The following is a 21,184-nucleotide window of genomic DNA, read 5'->3' as shown; positions in this document are numbered from 1 at the left end:
GTCTTTAGCGGGTGATATTAGAATCTTTAGCTCTCCACCAGTGGAAGTGCAGGCGTTGGTCCAGAATAAAGCAAGCTCTTAGTTTGGCTTTTGAACAATTTCTTCTCATTCAAAAAAAATGGTTTTAAAAAAAATTAATAAGCAACTTGTTTTTATAATATACAAATATTTATATTTTATAATTTAAAATTAAAATATTGTCAGAAGTGTTATACAATGGCATAATGTAGTAGGGGCATGTGGGACCGTGACCTACCAAAATTTAGAAAAATTATGATTATACCTCTAAAATTTTCAAAAAAAAAAATAATTTAACTCTCCAAAAACATTTGAAAAATTATGATTTAAATCTTTAAGATTTTCAAGAAAACTTAACTTGGCCCCATAATTTTTTTTAATTCCAATTAAACTTTAAAATTTTTAAATATTCTTAATTAAATTCATCCCATAACTTTTAAAATTTCTCATTAAACTTTAAAAAAAGGAAAAATGAACCCTTCAAATTTGAGAAATTTTAATTTAAATCTTTAAATTTTTAAAATTTTAAGTTAACTCCACTAAACTCTATCATCAAATTCTATCATGGGTGTTATATGATTTATAAATTTATTATAACAATATTCATTCAGATATTAATTATTATATTATTTTTTAAATTTTAATAAATACTATATTTATAATTCAACATCAAATATCTAATTAAAAAATTTATCAAGAATAAAATTTAAAATTTAATTTTACACCAAATAGGTTGTACCATCAACTTTTCACATTAGATCAATACAAAATTCAAGTCTCAAAACGTAATATATTTTATAAGTTCGGATCATATTGTAATCAATAAATGATAGTATAATTTAAAATATGAAATGTTTGAAAGTTTAACTTAAATTAGAAGATTGACAAACAAAAATACATTTATTTTTATAAGAACATGTCAATAATTTTATATGTATTTAATTGAACTTAACCCGAATTGATTTTAAAGTATAAAGATCGACTCGAACCAAAACTAATCAATTTGATATTGACATGATCCAACCTGAAATCAATCAATCTAATATTGACTCGATCCGAAAATCAACCAATCTAATTTTGACTTGACCCGGCTCGACTTATTATATAACAAATCCAAATGACCCGTTTGCCACATCGAAGTATACCCTAATTAAATGTATATCCATATTCTCCTATCAGACATTCACTGTGAATCCAGTAACATATAGCAAGGCAAACTACTTTTGCATAAAAAAGAACACCATTCCAGATGAACTTACCACTAGGAATTTTGAAGTAATCTCTAAAAATGCTCATCAAAACCGAACTGACCAAAACCATAATTTACATTCAAAACTTCAAACACACCTAAAAGAATTTAACTTCAAAAAACATAAAATAATTCCCTAAAGGAATTCAACTTCCGCATCATTGGGTGCCAGCATGTGAACCGTGAGGAACTTAGCGACTTGGACTCACTGGTGACGTTTTTGCTTTAGAATTGTTGGGGTTGGCAAACCGGAAAGTCCCGAATGTTGATATCCATCTTGTCAAAGGTGAGGCTCGCGATGGTTCGATCAATGGTATTGGTCTCCGATTCAGTCTTTTCGTTTTTCCCAGACCTGAAAAACATCAAAATTATTTTCTAATCAAGAAGATGCTTAAATTGTCGAAACACAAACTAGACTACCAATCTACCATATATTCAAGCAACTCGAAAATGAATCGATGTTGGAAAGATACTCTGCAAATTGTAGTAGAAGGCTAAAAGTTGAACCTTATTTTCTCCTCCGATATTGTCCATTTCAGAGGATGAGTTTGAGCATGGAGGCTTCCTTGTTGGTCTAGTGCTACAGGATTCTGTTTCGAGTTCTTGGCAAGACGATAGAAGGCATCTCGGAAGCAAATTCGAGTCTTATCAGACAACTGAACAGATCAAAATATGGAATTTGTATAAGCACTCGTTCACTTGTTCTTATAAAAATAATTGATGAATAACTAGGAATTTTGGTTTGTTGTTCACCTGTGTCGTCACCATTTCAAGCTCCTTCAAAACCGATTCTTCAAGCGACATTCCTTCTGATACAAATCCATTTGCAGTTATCTGTTCAGGAGGGACCAATATTTTGGCAGGAGATGCCTTGTGCAAAAGTTACATCCATTAGTTAATCTTATAAACTTGGGAACTATACTAAATTTTCACAAATATAATAAGCATAGGATGATGCAATGTATGTTTAGCCAAATTCCTAGGGTATTTCAAAAGATTCTTCGAAGGTCTGATTACACGAGGGAGTTTATTTCACAAAAGTAATTCCAACAAGATCTAATCCATACTGCAACAATCTTTTGACGTGGCCTAGGGTGGTTTAGAGGAAAAACTAGTAAATCGTCTCATATGTCAAGTAAAATGCTAGGGCTACCCAATTAGAAATATGTGGCTTTAGTTACAAATAAAACACTTGTCATTTTCTAGTATCGGTTTTAGTTAGTTTCGAACTTTTCAATCTTTAATCATGTTCCCTCAAGCACAGATACTGTTTTCTGATGCAAGACCAGATTAAATGCAAGGCATTCAGCTTAGATCTTCATGTACACTAACTTAACAAAAAAATTAGCAAAAGTAGTTGTCCAGTTGTAAAAAATGCTACCAGTAAAGACATACATTCAATATCGAAAATAGAATAAACATCGGCGATATAGATTCATTAATAACATACAGAAGGCTAGTATTCTAAATAGTTTTGTTTCACCTTCACTGTCTATCTTTTCTTGAGCTCAAACTGGAAATGATATGAATGTTCATTGTTTGAAATACTTCGAAAATACAAACTTACATCTGGCAGAAGATAGTCGGCTGCCATCGTCTCGCACTTGAATCCAGGAGAGAAGCAAAACGACTTGTGAAGATCTTCGCCCCAGGTCGGATCCTCCAGTAAGGAAGCCCTGCAATAATGGAGAAACCCGAAGAATTATGACCAGAAAACAAGAAAGTACTCCTAACATATGACCTCAAAGGTAAAACGTTGAAACAGAGAGTAAATTTGAACATCCCATGGAATATTGAACGGCTAAACTATGTTATTAAAAGAAGCACTTTTAACATGGCATAAAACCACCTACGTGAGACATGCGATTATCTTCATTATAATCGGATTCTTTTTGTTAGAACCATTTTGTGATGGTGGTGGCTACTAATTTCAATGATGAACAAATAGTTTTTAACAGGATTATATGACCAAACCTTTGGAACCCTTCAATTTTCATGGGATGTCCGACCATGCTGTTATTCATAACTATATGATATCGTAATTCCAGAGGTTAAGCTAGTACAAGAATATGTCATCGAGCTGCTCGAATCTGCCGAAATCGTCGAGCTGGTGATAGGTTTGATGCTGCGAAACTCGACCCTGATTCGATGACAGTCCACCATATATACTCCAACATGTGGATGGATCGTTAACATCGGCTGTGGATTCGAATTCAGAGCCGTGGCATAATCTGCCATTGGATTTCGATTTAACACAAGTTAGATTCTCGGCCACAGCAAAGCATTCATCGTTAAAATTTCCAGGAGAGTTAAAATCCCATTTTGACCAGCTCCCGGGTGAAGGGAGATTATCGTCTACTTCTTGATGTGTGGGGACAACAAGATCCTCCATTCCATTACAGTGATACCAATCCATGCGATCCACTGAAAGAATCAAAATTAAATCATAGAAAACCACACAAGTTAAACCAAACTTTCAGAAATATGAATTTAAGTCCTTATCTGTAATACATACTACTTATTACTGAAAATTGAATTGAAGTCCTTACCTGTAATATATACTTATTACTGAAAATTGCACATATTTTCCAACAAACACACGGGAATGGACAGAAGAGGACTGGCACGGGATCACCTTTTGAAAATTTCAGATTCTTGTATAATTTAACTATTTTCTTTGTATTTTTATCCATATTTGTTTTAAACCCTAATTTTTTTTATAAGTTCGTTTCTAAAATTTTATAAATTTGTCCTCGAATATACATGTAGAAAGCTAGAAACAGAACAACCAAGTGAATGGAAGAAGAAAATTAAGAAATTTGATAAAGACAAACCTTGTAGTGAATTAGCTGAGAAATGAAGAGAACCCAGTCCTTGATTCAGCACTAAAATCAAGCTAGAAGGAGAAAACGTATAGAAATGGCTGGAAATAAAGTTGTGAATTAGCTGAGAAACTAGAGACAACCCAGTTCTTGATTGACAAAAACAGATGGAATCAAGGAAATGATTGAAAACTTGAATGGGTTGTAGATGGATTTAGAAGCTGTATGCTCTAAAAAGCATCAAACTTCGCCGGTAAAACCAAAGGCGGCCGTGGTATTTGTTTTCTCAGCAAAAAAAACACAGGCTGTTAATGAAAGAGAAACGTAGGTTCACAGGAAGAACTTGGAAGATTTTGTGTTGCTTACACTTCTGCCTTTAGAAAAGAAGGCAGAGGAAATAATTTTGTGGTTGAGAATTAAGCTGCAATTGATTAGTGGCTCAGAATCCTCCATCTAAAACTTCATCCTCATTGCTCCACGTGTAATGAACTTATTCCACCCTCTAAACCTCGAACCATTACTTCGGGATCTTGGTAAGCCATGTTGGTGACACGTGGATCTTGTGGTCCTCTGCTACATGCCACGTTGTAAGCTATACAAAGCTTCACGTTTCGATGAGTTGCACAGAGTTTGATGGATCTAGGTTGCATTTTTTTTACGGGTACTACTAAACCTACCGAAAAAATAATAAAAAATTTAGTCATGTTGAAAACAACAATTAGTGGACTAACCCTTTTTCAGTTTTATTTTCCCAGGCCCTACTAGACTACACGTGGCGTTTTGTTGCTGACTTTGTTTATCATGTTACTGTCATTTCACTATCATTTTACTAAAAAATATAATAATAATAAACAAATATTCATTGATTTAATTTAATTACCAGATTAAAACTAGATTGATGTTTGATTCAAATCATATTTGGACAAATTTAATTCAAACTATCGGGTCGGGCTTTTTTAAAAAAAAATTGGGTTCGGATCGTGTCAGATTTTTTTAAGGACAAAGTTCAGGTTTGGTTGGACCACCCTATCCGACCCATGTCCATCCCTACCGCTGATATCAACCGTTCGACAAATCGTAGCCGACAAAGAAGTATGCTTACGACCTACCAAGGGAGTCGTGGGCAATTACGTAAATAATTTACAATATAAATATAAAACTATTCAAACATCGAAACTTTTAAAATAATTTGATATTTATCAATGAATGTTTTAATATTTGTTTTTTTATACATGTATGTATAATTAAATAATAGCGTAAATACTACACGTATAATTTATTATTTACTTAATAAGAACATTTTAGTTAATAATATATATTTTAATATGTCGCTTTAATAATATATAGTGGTATACAACATACGTTGTAGACTTATCCTAATTTAAATTATCAATGTTATAAATAATATTGATTTCTTTAATTGGAATTAAAGATTGAAATCCGATATAATGAATAAAAAATAGAGCTAAAAATTATCTGTAATAATGTTTTATAATATTTAATTTATGAAAATATATATTATGCAAGATCCGGTTGGAATGAATGGGAGGCGGTTGGGTACGTTGAGTTCAGTGCACGTGAAACATAGAAAAAGGTGAGTCGTTGTCCAAATGGTGACAAAGCATTCCTTTTTTATTATTTTATTAAAAGAATTGGTATGTTTAGTAAAACACTTGATACATTTAGACTATCCCTTTTTTTTACTCGTTGTCCTAGGAGATATACGTTTATCACTGGCGGCTTATTGAATTAAGGGTAACTAATCAATTATTGTCTCAAATTATATTGATTATTCGTGTTTCGATTTAATTAATTAAATCATCTAATTATTTAAACAATTCAATAAAGTTGTTTATAGTTAAAATTTAACGAAAATGATGATATGTCAATTAAAAATTTTAGTATAATTATATATTTGATTTATATTACTTACATAAAATGACAATTTGATCTTTATTTTTATTAAATTTAATAAATTTAACCATTTAATTAAATTGTAACATGTATCTATCTATAATTAGATAATTAATTTTTTTTATATTTATTAAATTTATTTTCCTTTAGATAATTAAATTTGTTTATATTTATTAAATTTATTTTCCTAGGTGTCATCCTCTTATTTCAAGAAAACGAATGAAAGGTGTTGTCAGTGATGCGACTCAAACCAGAGACGGACACTTGCCAATACCCTTGCCAATTAAATTTAAGTTAAGATATACAAAATGTTATAAATTTAAATTAAATTCAAAAAATCATTCAATACCCTTGCCAATTTGAATGCTAACTTTTGTTCACATGTCTTCTTTCAATAGGAAGGTGTCCATTCTGATTGGAGAAAAATAAATTTCATGAATTAAATAAATTATAAATAAATTTAATTGTTCAATTAGAGACGGACACTTGTCGTAGTTTAACTGAATGATTAAATTTATTGAATATAATTAAAATTTAGATCAATTTGACGTTTTATGTAATTAACAAAGATCGAACGTATAATTATACAAAAATGTTAACTGAGACGTTAAATTCTCTGTTAAATTTTAGGATACACTACATGAGTGACCACTAAGCTATTGTCTATTTTCATTTTGACCACCGATATTTTGATTTAATCAATCAAACCATCTAACAATTTAAATTCTTCAATCAAACCACTAGTCGTTAACTTTTAACGAGGGGATGATGTGGCATAAAAAACTTGGTATAATTACTTATTTGGTCCTTAATATTTATATATTTTATTAACTTACTCATACTTTTAATTCAATTTAATATATTTAATCTCTCAATTAGATAATGACATGTGCAGGGATAGAGGTACATAGGTTCTTTGGGGGCCATTACTCCCCACCAATTTTTTTATCATTAAAGAATAACAAGACAATTATCTATTTAGGCCTTTAAATTTTAATTTATTTTGATTTTCCCCCTCAATTTTTTATCATTAATGAATAATGGGGAAATTACCTATTTAGGCCTTTAGATTTTAATTTATTTTATTTTACCCCTCATTTTCTATTGTTAATTATACTTTACCCCTTGAACTAAAATATGGCCCTGTCCCTAAGCATGTGTCAGCACGTGATTGGGGTTTATTTTTTAATTAATTAATTTATTTTATATCTAATTAGATGGTGACACATGCCACAACTTGAGTGGGTAGAAAATAAATTGAAAAGTAGAAAAGGATAGTAAAGAGTAAAACCCCTCCTAAGCATTTTAGTTCATTTTTTTCTTCCCTTAATTACAATAGATTTAGTGAAAAATGTTTCCAAATTATTTCCAAGAGAAGTGTTTGATCCAGTCATCTAAGGTTAGGTGCTTGAAGGGCTTCCTTTAACCTGGGTTCAATTTCCCCAAGTGCGTTTTACTCTTTGATATCCTTTTCTCTTCTTCAACTTACTTTCTATCAGTTCAAGGTGTGACACGTGTCATTATCTGATTGAGTATAAAATAAATAAATTTAAAAAAAAAGCCTCCAAACACGTATTGACACATGTCACTAGCTAATTGAGAGATTAAATATATTAAAATAAAATGAAATTATGACGAAATTAATAGAATGTATAAATATTGAGGACCAAATAAGTAATTACACCAAAATTTTTAACTGCCACATCACTATCTGTTAAAAAAAATAACGGCAAGCTGCTTGATTTTTATAGAATTGGACAAGAAAACATGTGACAAGGTGAGCACATGGGGAAAGGACAAATCATCCCTGTTATAGGTAAGGATGGAAACGTGCATAAAAAATGGAGGTTCGATTTTTGCAATGGAATCTTTCGTTTTGAGGTATAAAACAAATCAGTTTTTTTTTTTGTGTATTGATGGAAATGGATCACTTCGGTTGGCTGTGGTTCAAAACAGGACAGCACATGATTCTTACAGCCGGATGTGTAAATCGGTCTGTTTTATGGTTCCACTTTCCATCAAAGAAATTATGTTTATGCTCGTATCGGTTATGGTACGATTTGTTGGCTGCTTTTATTATTTCACAAGATAACAAATATATTAGAATTAAACTGATAAAATATATAAATGAAACAAACATATAGAGATATTAAATTAATTTTTTAATAGCATGAAGTAATTATAAGGTAGTTTATGTTTAGAAATTTTATTAATTTATTAACATCGTACATGTACTTTATAAATACGACGGTTTAAATTTGTATCATCCAGAAAGAACAATGATTTCTTTTACAAAGTCCATTGAATATAATTTGTTTGTAGATGGTTTACATTTATTTAATGAATCATTTAAGATTGATTCATGTTTCTGTTTGGTGACTCAACTATATTTTTTATTCTATTATTAAAGTTTTGAATTTTTATTGTTAGTTCAGTCAACTGTTAATATTTTAATGTCATACAATTTTTTATTAAATTTATCCCAAAAAAAAAATATAACTTTTTTTCAAGTCTAGATTTTTATATCTCTTTGATTCACAGTTATCATATTATTTTCTTTAAATTTCAAATAAAGAAGAGATCAAGAAGGATAATAAAAGCAATAAATAATAATTATACATTGATTAGATTGTGACTATTGCATATTAAACGAAAATAAAATCAAATTCATTCAATCTTAAGGGAATTTTAAGAAATTAAATTGAAAAAAGGGAAGCAAAGAGATTAATTTAAAATCGATTATGTCGCAAACGACGATCAATGATAGTTAAGTGATAGTGAAGAAGGATGATGGTCAAATATTGAAAAAATGGCAGCAATGATAGTCAAGTGATAGTGGAGAAGGATCATGGAGAATAATAAGATTAAAATTTTAGATTAATTTTTAAAAAAAGTTTCGAAAGCTAACGCTTGAGTAATCTAAACGAACATATATTGAAAGTTAATAAACTATAAAAAATTTATAATTAAGTGACTAAAACAAAAATATTCTAAAAGTTGAATAGTTTTTTTAACATAAAAGTTGAGAAGTTAAACATGTGGTTTAGTTTATTTATAATTTATATTTTATTTATACTATAACTGTTAAATTCATATTTAATTATTCTATATGTAAATATAATTTTTTATTCAAAATATTGTTCAAAAATAATTTTTAATTGTATGTCAATATATTTAATTATACTCCTATAAATCATTTGATTTTTTAATGTAAAGAGAGAGGACCTAAAAAGCGTAGAAAAACAATTTAACTAGAATCCATGCATGCTTCAACGTGAAGAATGGTTGTCACTACAGTCGGGGGAGTATGGAAAACAAGCGTTTCACCCGGGTGATTCTATGCAATTTTTGCCAGGCAGTTGGATGTTGTATTAGCCTCTCGCGGTACAAAATGAAACTTGAGCTCCCAATCACGTTGCAGCAAATTGTGAATGTGTGGTTCAAGTGAAAAGGTTCCATGGTAAGTTGGGTTTTTAGTAATTACTGCAAGGACTTCTTTACTATCAACTTCAATCCAAAGCTTTCGGTGTTGAAAATTGGTGCACATGGCACTGAATTATTTTGTCAAAGGGGGCACCGAAAGGTGCAGCCATTGTTGATTTTTCAACAATGGTAAAATCTCAATTTTAGTCATTGTAATTTAGGGTATTTACAAATTAGTCCTTAAGCTTCAACTATAAAGACCTTAACTCATTTAGCTTCAAAACCATCCCAAATAATTCTAACTTTCTCCCAATACTAGAGAATTTAGAGAGTTTTCTTGAGAGTTATTTTTTCCTTTTTATCAAGAGAGAATTGTTATTGTTTTCTCCTTGTTAGATCGAGAGAAGTTGTCATTCTTATTTTCTCATAGTGAAATTATTCTACCGTTGCCCATGGTTTTTACCCTATATTAATTAGGGATTTTCCACGTAAATTTGTGTCTTCTTTATTTTCATTTTTATTTTCTCAAATTATCAGTTACGATTTTCCTCTATCCGATAGACGTATTCCGCAACAATTGGTATCAAGAGCCAAATTAGAGTGTGTAATATCTACTTATTATCTTTGTGGTTGCCACCAAAAGGTGGATCCTCTAACATAAGAATGTAAGAAGGTATTACCCATTCCTTGAAGGTTCCAGAGAACTATTCATGATAGTGAAATAGTGGGAGCTATCCGTAATAGAAGCTATGGCAACAAAATTTGATATTGAAAAGTTCAATGAGAGAAATTTCTCATTGTGGAAATTGAAGATGAAGGCCATCCTGATGAAAGACAATTGTCTAGTGGCTATAAGTGAAAGGCCGGTAAATTTCACATATGACAACAAATGAAATGAGATAGACGGGAATGCTATGGCAAACCTTCATCTAGCATTAGCAGATAAAGTATCGTCAAGCATTGAGGAGAAGAAAACAACTAAGGAGATATAGGATCAAAAAAAATCCAAGAAATGCAAATTCTTGGGGTATGCTGATGGAGTAAAGAGGTATCGCTTGTGGTATTCCACTGCCCGCAAAGTGATCATCAACAGGGATGTTAAAACAACTTCCCTTCATATAAATCTTGAATAAGAGATTTATAAGCTCCAGCCTAAAGGTTTTGAAGAAAAAGAAAAGAAGAATTTGGTTTGCAGGTTGAACAAATCTCTGTATGGTCTAAAGCATGCGCCGAGGTGTTGGTATAAGAGATTTGATTCTTTCATTATGTGCTTTGGATACAACAGACTTAATGCAAACCCTTATGCTTATTTCAAGAGGTTTGGTGATAATAATTTTGTTATATTGTTGTATGTGGATGACATGTTGGTTGCAGGATCCAACAAAGATCATATTGAAGAATTGAAGGCACAACTAGATAGGGAATTTGAAATGAAGGACTTGAGATCAGCAAACAAGATTCTAGGGATGCAAATTCACTGAGACAGAAGTAATAGGAAGATTTGGATTTCACAAAAGAATTACTTGAAGAAGATCTTGTCACGATTCAACATACAAGATTGTAAGCCAATTTCTACCCTGTAACACCCCCAACCCGTATCCGACCCGGATCCGAGTCCGAAGTGTCACATTGACTTTTCAAAAACCTTTACTTGTATAAAATAGTGAGTAATTAAAATTTATTATTACATATAACTTATTCAAAACCTTTATCGAACTATTCATAGCTTATACAATATATTATTTTGAATACATGCCAACTAGAACTTTATGTATTAAAATACATATTATTCACCTTTCTTCTGATCTGACCTTTGGTAAGGAGAACTAACATGTCTTGCCCCACATTGCTCTTTACTCTTCTCACTTTGGTAACCTACGTGTGAAATAATCACACGCTAAGTCGATGACTTAGTGAGGCAATACACATAAAATATAACTATAGCTTGTAATCATGCATGAACAATTACTACTATCACTCATACCCTTATTCATGTAACAAATCCCTATAACACATATGCAATACACATATAAAAACATATCCACACATATATTCATCACTCATCATTTCCATCATTAGCCTTATTTCATTATCAATATTATTATCGTTTATATCACTTAATACATATCCTCGTATACCAAACATTTTAACCAACATTTGCCTCATTTAATCATACAATCCACATATCATCATATAAATCATATAATACCATTCATACCACCAAAAGCATACAAATCACATGTAATATATTTGTTGTTTTTCTTATTAGCCCATGTACACATGTGAGAACTATAGATATATGAGTCTATAGAGGTTGTGCACTAATGTTGTCACCACAGCTCATATAGATGCACCGAAGTGCCACGTAGAATTACACCGTAGTGCCGCGTAGAAATGCACCGAAGTGCCATATAAGATTGTCCCTAAGGACCACATATCATTCCTTAAGAATCATATACATATGCCAAGGATCAAGTATGTGTCTTAAAAGACCTCACACATGTTCCAAAGAATACATATATGTCCCGAAGGACCGCGTAGAACATCGACTCTTGGCATGCCAACTATACCCTAGCTCTCATGACACATAACATGGGCATCATCATTTATGTCATTTCATATTTTCACATAAACACATAGTTCACTTTCACATAGCACGTAGATTATGTCACATAAGTTGAATCACATATACGTATAAACACGTACGTCACTTTCACATATCACGTAGTTCATATTCACTTTTTATACTATTTCACATAAATGTTCATACCACTATTCACTTACCCAACTCACATTTTTATTGTTTTATATAACCTTTACACTTGAGTACTTCATTCCCATCATTTCTTATAAACTCGCTTTTTACCATATTCCCATATTATTACCTAATTTATCCATATTATGTATTTGCGTAATCTTATATTTCATTTCTATATATCTCAAAAATCTTATCACATAACTTCTCTTTTATATTCATATAATTTCTTATCATATCATCATAACATAGCATATATTCACATCAACCATGAAATACATATACAATAACATATAACTCAGACACTCATAACAAACACATGTTCATGTTCATGCTTCATGCACAATAATATAGAAATTAGACTTGTCATAAGTCTTATTTCCCAGTAAACATCATATATAAAATAATATGCACTCACCTTGGCCTCACTAAGTTCCAATCCATTTTTATAATTTCCTCTCTTGCGATCGAATCATAACTTGATAATCGCTCCGGGACTTGTTCGTGCTCGATATCTATATAATCATACATTGATACATATTAGTATCCAATTGATATACACTAATCTATCATTTCTTAGACCAAAAGAAAGGTATAATTCTATTTCCCTTGAAGTGCATCGATGCATTCTACAGTGTATCGATGCATCCCTTAACATGTGCATCGATGCACTCCTTATGCATCGATGCATTAATTACATTCGATGTTTCCATTTTTAAGGGTACATCGATGCACTTCCTGTGCATCGATACACACTGAACAATTTCTGGAAATTTACCCTTGATGCATCGGTGCACATTGAATGTGCATCGATGCACATATCCTAGAATTCATTTTTAAACCTGAAATCTACTCAAATCAACTCAAATACTTAATCTTTCAACCCCTTTCATGTTCTCAACTCATATACACATGCTTAAACCAATTTATATCCATATAAACCGTCTTTAGCTTCAAAATTATTTTCCTCATATATGTAACTCAAGAATTAAACCAACTTTGCAATATGTTTTAATTCCAATTCTATGGCTTCTAACTTCTTAATTAGACCATTGACAAGTCAAATTTAACTTCCAACTCTAGTTATGAACTCTATTTCATGATTTCACCCAAGAACCTCAAATCTTTAATCCCTCCTAACTCCATCATACTTTGATTTTAAGATAACTTAAGCTTTCCTTAAGCTTAGTTATCATCTAATAATCAAAACCCAACCTTAAAATCAACAATTAATTCATAAACAAAGAAACTCACATTTGTGGAGATACGAGAGGAGGAAGAAGAATGAAGAAAACTCTGGATAATTCTCTCTTTTCCCACGTGGTTCCTTATCTTATAAAAGGAATATAAAAATCTTACTTGTCAATTGACCATTTTACCCTTTAATTCATTCAATAATTACTAAACAACCTTCATCATATTTCCAATAAATCATTGAATTATTTAATTATCCTACTTTAATCACCAATTTTTAAAACTTTACAATTTGGTCACTAACCCGGTATTGAGGATGTTACAAATCTCCCCTCCTTTAAAGAAAAATCGTCCTCGAATTTTCACTGAACAAATCAATAAGAACACATCTTCTATTGTTCTCATATTACCTCCTTTCTTAATTTTTTCTTCCTTTATTTCTTCTACCTTTTTCCTTTATACATTTATCTACTGTCATTGATCATATAAACAGTAACAAGTAACTTTAATCCCTTTATATCTTTTCTCTCCTTCCATTATGCATTTTTCTTTGACCATTTCTGCGACTTCATATAATATCACTAATCATGTAGACAGTAACATCCATTTTCACCACTCAACATCATAATTTCATCTCTAACTGCCTTACCATAATAACCAAATTCGTTTCCATTATCATTTAACCAAAAACACGACCTTAAATCTTCTTTAAATATGATTTCACATACACTTGTCTTATCACTTATACTTATCTCTATGTACCAATCTTTATGACATCCTCATAACTTTGATAACTCATTTACTTATACAAAACTTCATTCTTTATCATTCTTATACTTGTATTTTCCTTCCTTAAGGTTCCCTGCAAATACTTATCTTCTTTTCTACATCATAGTTATCTGGTCAGAATACACAACTACATTCATTTCACATCATAATTGATTAACTCAACTTTACCTTTTCTTCCAGTCTTATAACTTTTACTCTGATAATTAGTCAATAACATATGTCCAATCGAGGGCACAAACCCTAGTCAACCAATCACATACATCCTTTCCAATCGAAATTATCTCAAAATTCGTTTACTTAACTTGTCAATTTCACCTCCAATCTCATACATCCTGAAATTTCCGTTATTCAAACTCAACATCATAACTTCCTTTGTCTTATAAACTGATCATTGATATATACATTCTCAAACTCTTCTTATCAATCCTCAGCTTTACTCAAATATACAAATCCTTATTTCATTTACTATATCACCTTACTATGGTCCAAATATCAACTATATCCAGATCCATTTTATATTTGGTTTCTTATCCTGACAACATCTCAAAATATTAAATTATATACCTTTTCCATCACATAATCTGGTTAGCCAACGCTAACTCTATCCATCCAAAATGCAAACCCTTATTCTATCCACATTCCTGCTTATACACAATACTATTCTTTTATTTCAAACTCATCAACTCTGGCTGTATATATCTTATACGCTTGTCACTGATGCACTTATTCTCGAATTCTCCATAAATTCTAATCACATCTTTAGATCTTCTAACGTCCTTATGGTGACACTTACTCACCATATTCTATCTTATTCACTTTATAACAAAACTTCTCCATATCACTTTTTCGATTTGAAACAGTGAAAACCTTTTATCAATATTCAAATATGATTTCAATTTCTGAAATCAACCTTTAATCTTATAAGACACTTTCTGAGGTTTCTGCTCTTCATCCTGCCTGGCCAGGGCAGGTGAATTTCTATTACCATCAGATTTGTCAGTTATCGATTCACTTCGACAATTTCTATAATCAATTTCTACTATATTATATAAATCTTGTTCTATTGGCAAGACAACATACTCCTTACCCTATCATATCAGAAATTTTCACTCTGTGTTGGCATGTACACATTTTATGACACTTTGGACTTTAGTTTATGCCAAGAATCGGCTAAAACGTAGCTCTGATACCATTAAATGTAATACCCCCAACCCGTATCCGACCCGGATCCGAGTCCGAAGTGTCACATTTACTTTTCAAAAACCTTTACTTGTATAAAATAGTGAGTAATTAAAATTTATTATTACATATAACTTATTCAAAACCTTTATCGAACTATTCATAGCTTATACAATATATTATTTTGAATACATGCCAACTAGAACTTTATGTATTAAAATACATATTATTTACCTTTCTTCTGATCTGACCTTTGGTAATGAGAACTAACCTATCTTGCCCCACATTGCTCTTTACTCTTCTCACTCGGTAACCTACGTGTGAAATAATCACACGCTAAGTCGATGACTTAGTGAGGCAATAAACATAAAATATAACTATAGCTTGTAATCATGCATGAACAATTACTACTATCACTCATACCCTTATTCATGTAACAAATCCCTATAACACATATGCAATATATATCATTACACATATAAAAACATATCCACACATATATTCATCACTCATCATTTCCATCATTAGCCTTATTTCATTATCAATATTATTATCGTTTATATCACTTAATACATATCCTCTTATACCAAGCATTTTAACCAAATTTGCCTCATTTAATCATACAATCCACATATCATCATATAAATCATATAATATCATTCATACCACCAAAAGCATACAAATCACATGTAATATATTTGTTGTTTTTCTTATTAGCCCATGTACACATGTGAGAACTATAGATATATGAGTCTATAGAGGTTGTACACTAATGTTGTAACCACAGCTCGTATAGATGCACCGAAGTGCCACGTAGAATTGCATCGTAGTGCCGCGTAGAAATGCACCGAAGTTCCATATAAGATTGCCCCTAAGGACCACATATCATTCCTTAAGAATCATATACATATGCCAAGGATCAAGTATGTGTCTCAAAAGACCTCACACATGTTCCAAAGAATACATATATGTCCCGAAAGACCGCGTAGACCCTCGACTCTTGGCATGCCAACTATACCCTAGCTCTCATGATACATAACATGGGCATCATCATTTATGTCATTTCATATTTTCACATAAACATGTAGTTCACTTTCACATAGCACGTAGATTATGTCACATAAGTTGAATCACATATACGTATAAACACGTACGTCACTTTCACATATCACGTAGTTCATATTCACTTTTTATACTATTTCACATAAATGTTCATACCACTATTCACTTACCCAACTCATATTCTTATTGTTTATATAACCTTTACACTTGAGTACTTCATTCTCATCATTTCTTATAAACTCACTTTTTACCACATTCCCATATTATTACCTAATTTATCCCATATCATGTATTCACGTAATCTTATATTTCATTTCTATATATCTCAAAAATCTTATCACATAACTTCTCTTTTATATTCATATAATTTCTTATCATATCATCATAACATAGCATATATTCACATCAACCATGAAATACATATACAATAACATATCAATACATACCATAACATATAACTCAGACACTCATAACAAACACATGTTCATGTTCATGCTTCATGCATAATACTATAGAAATTAGACTTGTCACAAGTCTTATTTCCCAGTAAACATCATATATAAAATAATACACACTCACCTTGGCCTCACTAAGTTCCAATCCATTTTTATAATTTCCTCTCTTGTGATCGAATCATAACTTGATAATCGCTCCGGGACTTGTTCGTGCTCGATATATATATAATCATACATTGATACATATTAGTATCCAATTGATATACAATAATCTATCATTTCTTAGACCAAAAGAAAGGTATAATTCTATTTCCCTTGAAGTGCATCGATGCATTCTACAGTGTATCGATGCATCCCTTAACATGTGCATCGATGCACTCCTTATGCATCGATGCATTAATTGCATTCGATGTTTCCATTTTTAAGGGAGCATCGATGCACTTCTTGTGCATCTATACACACTGAACAATTTCTGGAAATTTACCCTTGATGCATCGGTGCACATTGAATGTTCATCGATGCACATATCCCAAAATTCATTTTTAAACCCGAAATCAACTCAAATCAACTCAAATACTTAATATTTTAACCCCTTTCATGTTCTCAACTCATATGCACATGCTTAAACCAATTTATATCCATATAAACCATCTTTAGCTTCAAAATTCTTTTCCTCATATGTAACTCAAGAATTAAACCAACTTTGCAATATGTTTTAATTCTAATTCTATGGCTTCTAACTTTTTAATTAGACCATTGGAAAGTCAAATTTAACTTTTTAATTAGACCATTGACAAGTCAAATTTAACTTCCAACTCTAGTTATGAACTCTATTTCAAGATTTCACCCAAGAACCTCAAATCTTTAATCCCTCCTAACTCCATCATACTTTGATTTTAAGATAACTTAAGCTTTCCTTAAGCTTAGTTATCATCTAATAATCAAAACCCAACCTTGAAATCAACAATTAATTCATAAATAAAGAAACTCACCTTTGAGCTTGGAGATACGGGAGGAGGAAGAAGAAGGAAGAAAACTCTGGATAATTCTCTCTTTTCCTACGTGGTTCCTTATCTTATAAAAGGAATATAAAAATCTTACTTGTCAATTGACCATTTTACCCTTTAATTCATTCAATAATTACTAAATAACCTTCATCATATTTCCAATAAATCATTGAACTATTCAATTATCCTACTTTAATAACCAATTTCTAAAACTTTACAATTTGGTCACTAACCCGGAATTGAGGATGTTATATACCTCATCTTCCTATTAACTTCAAATTATCTTCCAGTATGAGTCCTAGTAGTGAAGAAGAGAGGATTGAGATGTCTCAAGTACCGTATGAATCAACCGTGAGAAGTTTAATTTTCGCTATGATATGCACAATACCAGACATTGCACAAGCAGTGGGAGTGGTTAATTGGTACATGGCAAATCCAGGCAAAGAGCATTGGAATACAGTAAAGAAGATCCTGAGATACATCAAAGGGACCTCAAATATTGCATTATGTTACAGAGGATCAAACTTACTAATAAATGGGTATGTAGATTCTGACTATATAGTGGATTTGGATAAAAGCAAATCTACTACAAGATATGTGTTCAAAATTGTTGGTGGAGCTGTAAGCTGGGTTTCAAAATTGCAGTAAGTTGTGGCTACATCCACAATAGAGGCAGAATATGTAGCAGCTACACAAGCCAATAAAGAAGCAATTTGGTTAAAGATGCTATTGGAGGAGCTTGGGCACAATCAAGAGTATGTCTCTCTATTTTATGACAGTCAAAGCATCTTGCATCTAGCAAGGAATCCAACATTTCATTCAAGGACAAAGCACATACGAGTTCAGTATCATTTCATTCGTGAAAAGGTGAAAGAAGTGACGGTAGATATTCAAAAGATCCATAACAAAGACAACATAGCAGATTTCATGACGAATGTGATCAATGCTGATAAATTTACATGGTGTCGATCATCTTGTGACCTGTCAGAGACATAAGCAACATGATGGTACAAGGTAGAAAGAATGGTATGAAGATATGATTATTCCAATCAAATCTTCAAGTGGGAGATTGTTGAAAATTGGTGCATATAGCACCGAATTATTTTGTCAAAGGGGGCACCGAAATGTATAACAATTGTTGATTTTTCAACAATGGTAAAATCTTAATTTTAGTCATTGTAATTTAGGGTATTTATAAATTAGTCCTTAAGCTTCAACTATAAATACCCTAGCTCATTTAGCTTCAAAACTATCCCAAATCATTCTAGTTTTCTCCCAATACTAAAGAATTTAGAGAGTTTTCTTGAGAGTTATTTTCTCCTTTTTATCAAGCGAGAATTGTTATTGTTTTCTCCTTGTTAGATCGAGAGAAGTTGTAATTCCTATTTTCTCATAGTGAAATTCTTCTACTGTTACCCGTAGTTTTTACCCTATATTATTTAGAGGGTTTTCATGTAAATTTATGTCTTCTTTATCTTCATTTTTTTCTCAAATTATCAGTTGCGATTTTGCTCTATCCGATAGACGTATTCCACAACATTCGGATGCCTTCCTCCCACGCCATACGAATGCCTTCATAAATGCCCTATAACTCTGAGTCCAAGATGGAGCAGCGACCAAGATGCTTCAAAAAATCAAGCATCCATCCACCTTGACGGTTTCAAAGAAGTCCCCCACAAGCTGTATTTCTTCAGTTGGAGCAGTAGGCGCAGTCATTGTTGAGTTTTCTGAAGCCCAACGGAGGAGGTTGTCATGGCGTGTTCTTTTTTATCAGTGAGGGCATTTGATTATGTTTCTCCTTCAACAAGTGTGCCCAAGTGATTTCAACAAGAAGTCGTTTACTTGTAGATAATAAAGGTTCAAAGTAAGCATTTTCCATGTCGAAAATCAATATGTTACGACGATCCCAAAAACACCATATCAATGTTCCAAAAAGCATATCTCAATCCTCTTAAGTCCCCATGCAATATGAAGTTTCCTGAATGTTTCACATAATCCAGTCATTAAAAGCCATCCCATAAAATTCAGCAAGTTTCTCTGGTTTAACGACCTGATTCCAGGTGGATTTTGTCGCAATGCAATTCCGAAAAACATTTGAAAGAGATTACGTCATAGCCCCACAAGAGGGCAACTAGGGTTGGACGTCATATGTTGTCACATTTGCTCCTCGTTTGTAAGCAAGCAATCCTTATAAATCAGCCATAATAGGGTTTTAACTCGGGGTAGTCCGCTATGGCGGTTTATAGTCATCCATATCGGTACCCCTACATAGTGATGAGAGAAAGTGCGTTGTTCATAGGCATTCTTAACCGAGAAACTTCGATGTTTACTCCACTTCTAGCCAAGTATATAGAAGCAACCCAAAGATCCCAAAGGTATTGCTACCATCAAATCAGGGTAAACTGATGTTGAAAGCAAGCGTTGAAAAGTATCCCAATTTCACTCGCCCTGCTAGTTCACCATTGTACAAATCGGGACAAAGTTGTTCTCAGTGTTGTGATGCTCGAGGCAGTATTCTCGCAAAGGGTCAAGGTTACCCAGTTAAGAATCCTTCAAAAAATCTATCGATTTTCTATCCTCTAAAGTCCAAACCAAGTCGTTATTGACCTCATCCTACACCACACTTAAGCCACTCCACAAACGAGAACAACCAACTTTATGGATTGGGTTGGGGACTAATTCAGACATACCATATTTCACAAGTAATAGTTTAGCCCACAAGGTTTGTGGACTAGACACAAGCCGAAAGGTCAATTTCATCGTAAAAGCATCATTATGATGCTATAAAATTTTAAGCCCGAAACCACTTTCCTTTATCGACAAGAAAACTTCCTTCCAAAAGACCAAATGGATTCGTCGGTTATTTTCATTACTTCCCCGGATAAAGTTTCGGAGTACGCGATCAAGTTCATTTTTTGTGCTGACTGGAAGCCGACAAGTTTGCATTGCATAAGTCGGTATAGTTGAAAGAACCGATTTAACTAAGACCACTTGACCGACCAGGGATAGATGCCGTGCTTTTCAAATCGAAAGTCTATTGCGAATCTGCTGAGTGATGTATTGATAAGTGTGTTTATTAACCCAGTTGTGTAGTGGGGGGTACTCTCAAATACTTACCAAGATCATCAACAAGTGAAAATTAAAAATGATAACTGATATCCGAACTGAGAGTCTCCGAGACATTCTTTGAGAAATAAATGTTTGTCTTCGCAATATTTATTTTATAACCAGAGTAAGTACAAAAATAAATGAGAATTCCATGGATTACATCATGTTGAGTAACAGAAGCCTCCACAAAGAGAAGCAAATCATCGGCA

At 32.1% G+C, this 21,184-nt stretch overlaps 1 protein-coding gene across 3 annotated transcripts; it reads right to left on the bottom strand.

The window, feature by feature from the left end:
• Window positions 1–1,223: 1,223 nt before the first annotated feature.
• On the bottom strand, window positions 1,224–4,421 carry LOC120157534 (protein LNK3-like). Of its 3 annotated transcripts, none has more exons than XM_039168637.1 (6): window positions 4,102–4,421; window positions 3,331–3,691; window positions 2,835–2,943; window positions 2,021–2,101; window positions 1,775–1,923; window positions 1,224–1,619 (listed from the first exon to the last, which is right to left on the bottom strand). In XM_039168637.1, exons 2-6 carry the CDS (start codon window positions 3,681–3,683, stop codon window positions 1,493–1,495), a joined length of 819 nt encoding a protein of 272 aa, XP_039024568.1. In that variant the 5' UTR covers window positions 3,684–3,691; window positions 4,102–4,421; the 3' UTR covers window positions 1,224–1,492. The 3 variants fall into 3 exon arrangements, with proteins under 3 accessions (XP_039024568.1, XP_039024567.1, XP_039024570.1); XM_039168636.1 differs by having other exon boundaries at window positions 2,021–2,137; window positions 4,102–4,417; XM_039168639.1 differs by lacking the exon at window positions 4,102–4,421 and having other exon boundaries at window positions 2,021–2,137; window positions 3,242–3,449.
• Window positions 4,422–21,184: the final 16,763 nt, after the last annotated feature.

Source organism: Hibiscus syriacus, unplaced genomic scaffold (genome assembly GCF_006381635.1).
Source record: "Hibiscus syriacus cultivar Baekdansim isolate YM2019G1 unplaced genomic scaffold, ASM638163v2 tig00111273_pilon, whole genome shotgun sequence".
Taxonomy (NCBI): domain Eukaryota; kingdom Viridiplantae; phylum Streptophyta; class Magnoliopsida; order Malvales; family Malvaceae; genus Hibiscus; species Hibiscus syriacus.
Note: the sequence above shows the minus strand (reverse complement) of the source record. Positions and strands in the feature narration are given on the sequence as shown.

Coding starts and splice junctions, on each gene's coding strand:
- LOC120157534 (XM_039168636.1), bottom strand. CDS start 3,683: ATGGATTGGTATCACTGTAATGGAATGGAGGATCTTGTTGTCCCCACA. Junction 2,138..2,834: donor CCGACTATCTTCTGCCAGAT/GTAAGTTTGTAT, acceptor CTTTTGCACAAG/GCATCTCCTGCCAAAATATT. Junction 1,620..1,774: donor ATATCGGAGGAGAAAATAAG/GTTCAACTTTTA, acceptor GATGTTTTTCAG/GTCTGGGAAAAACGAAAAGA.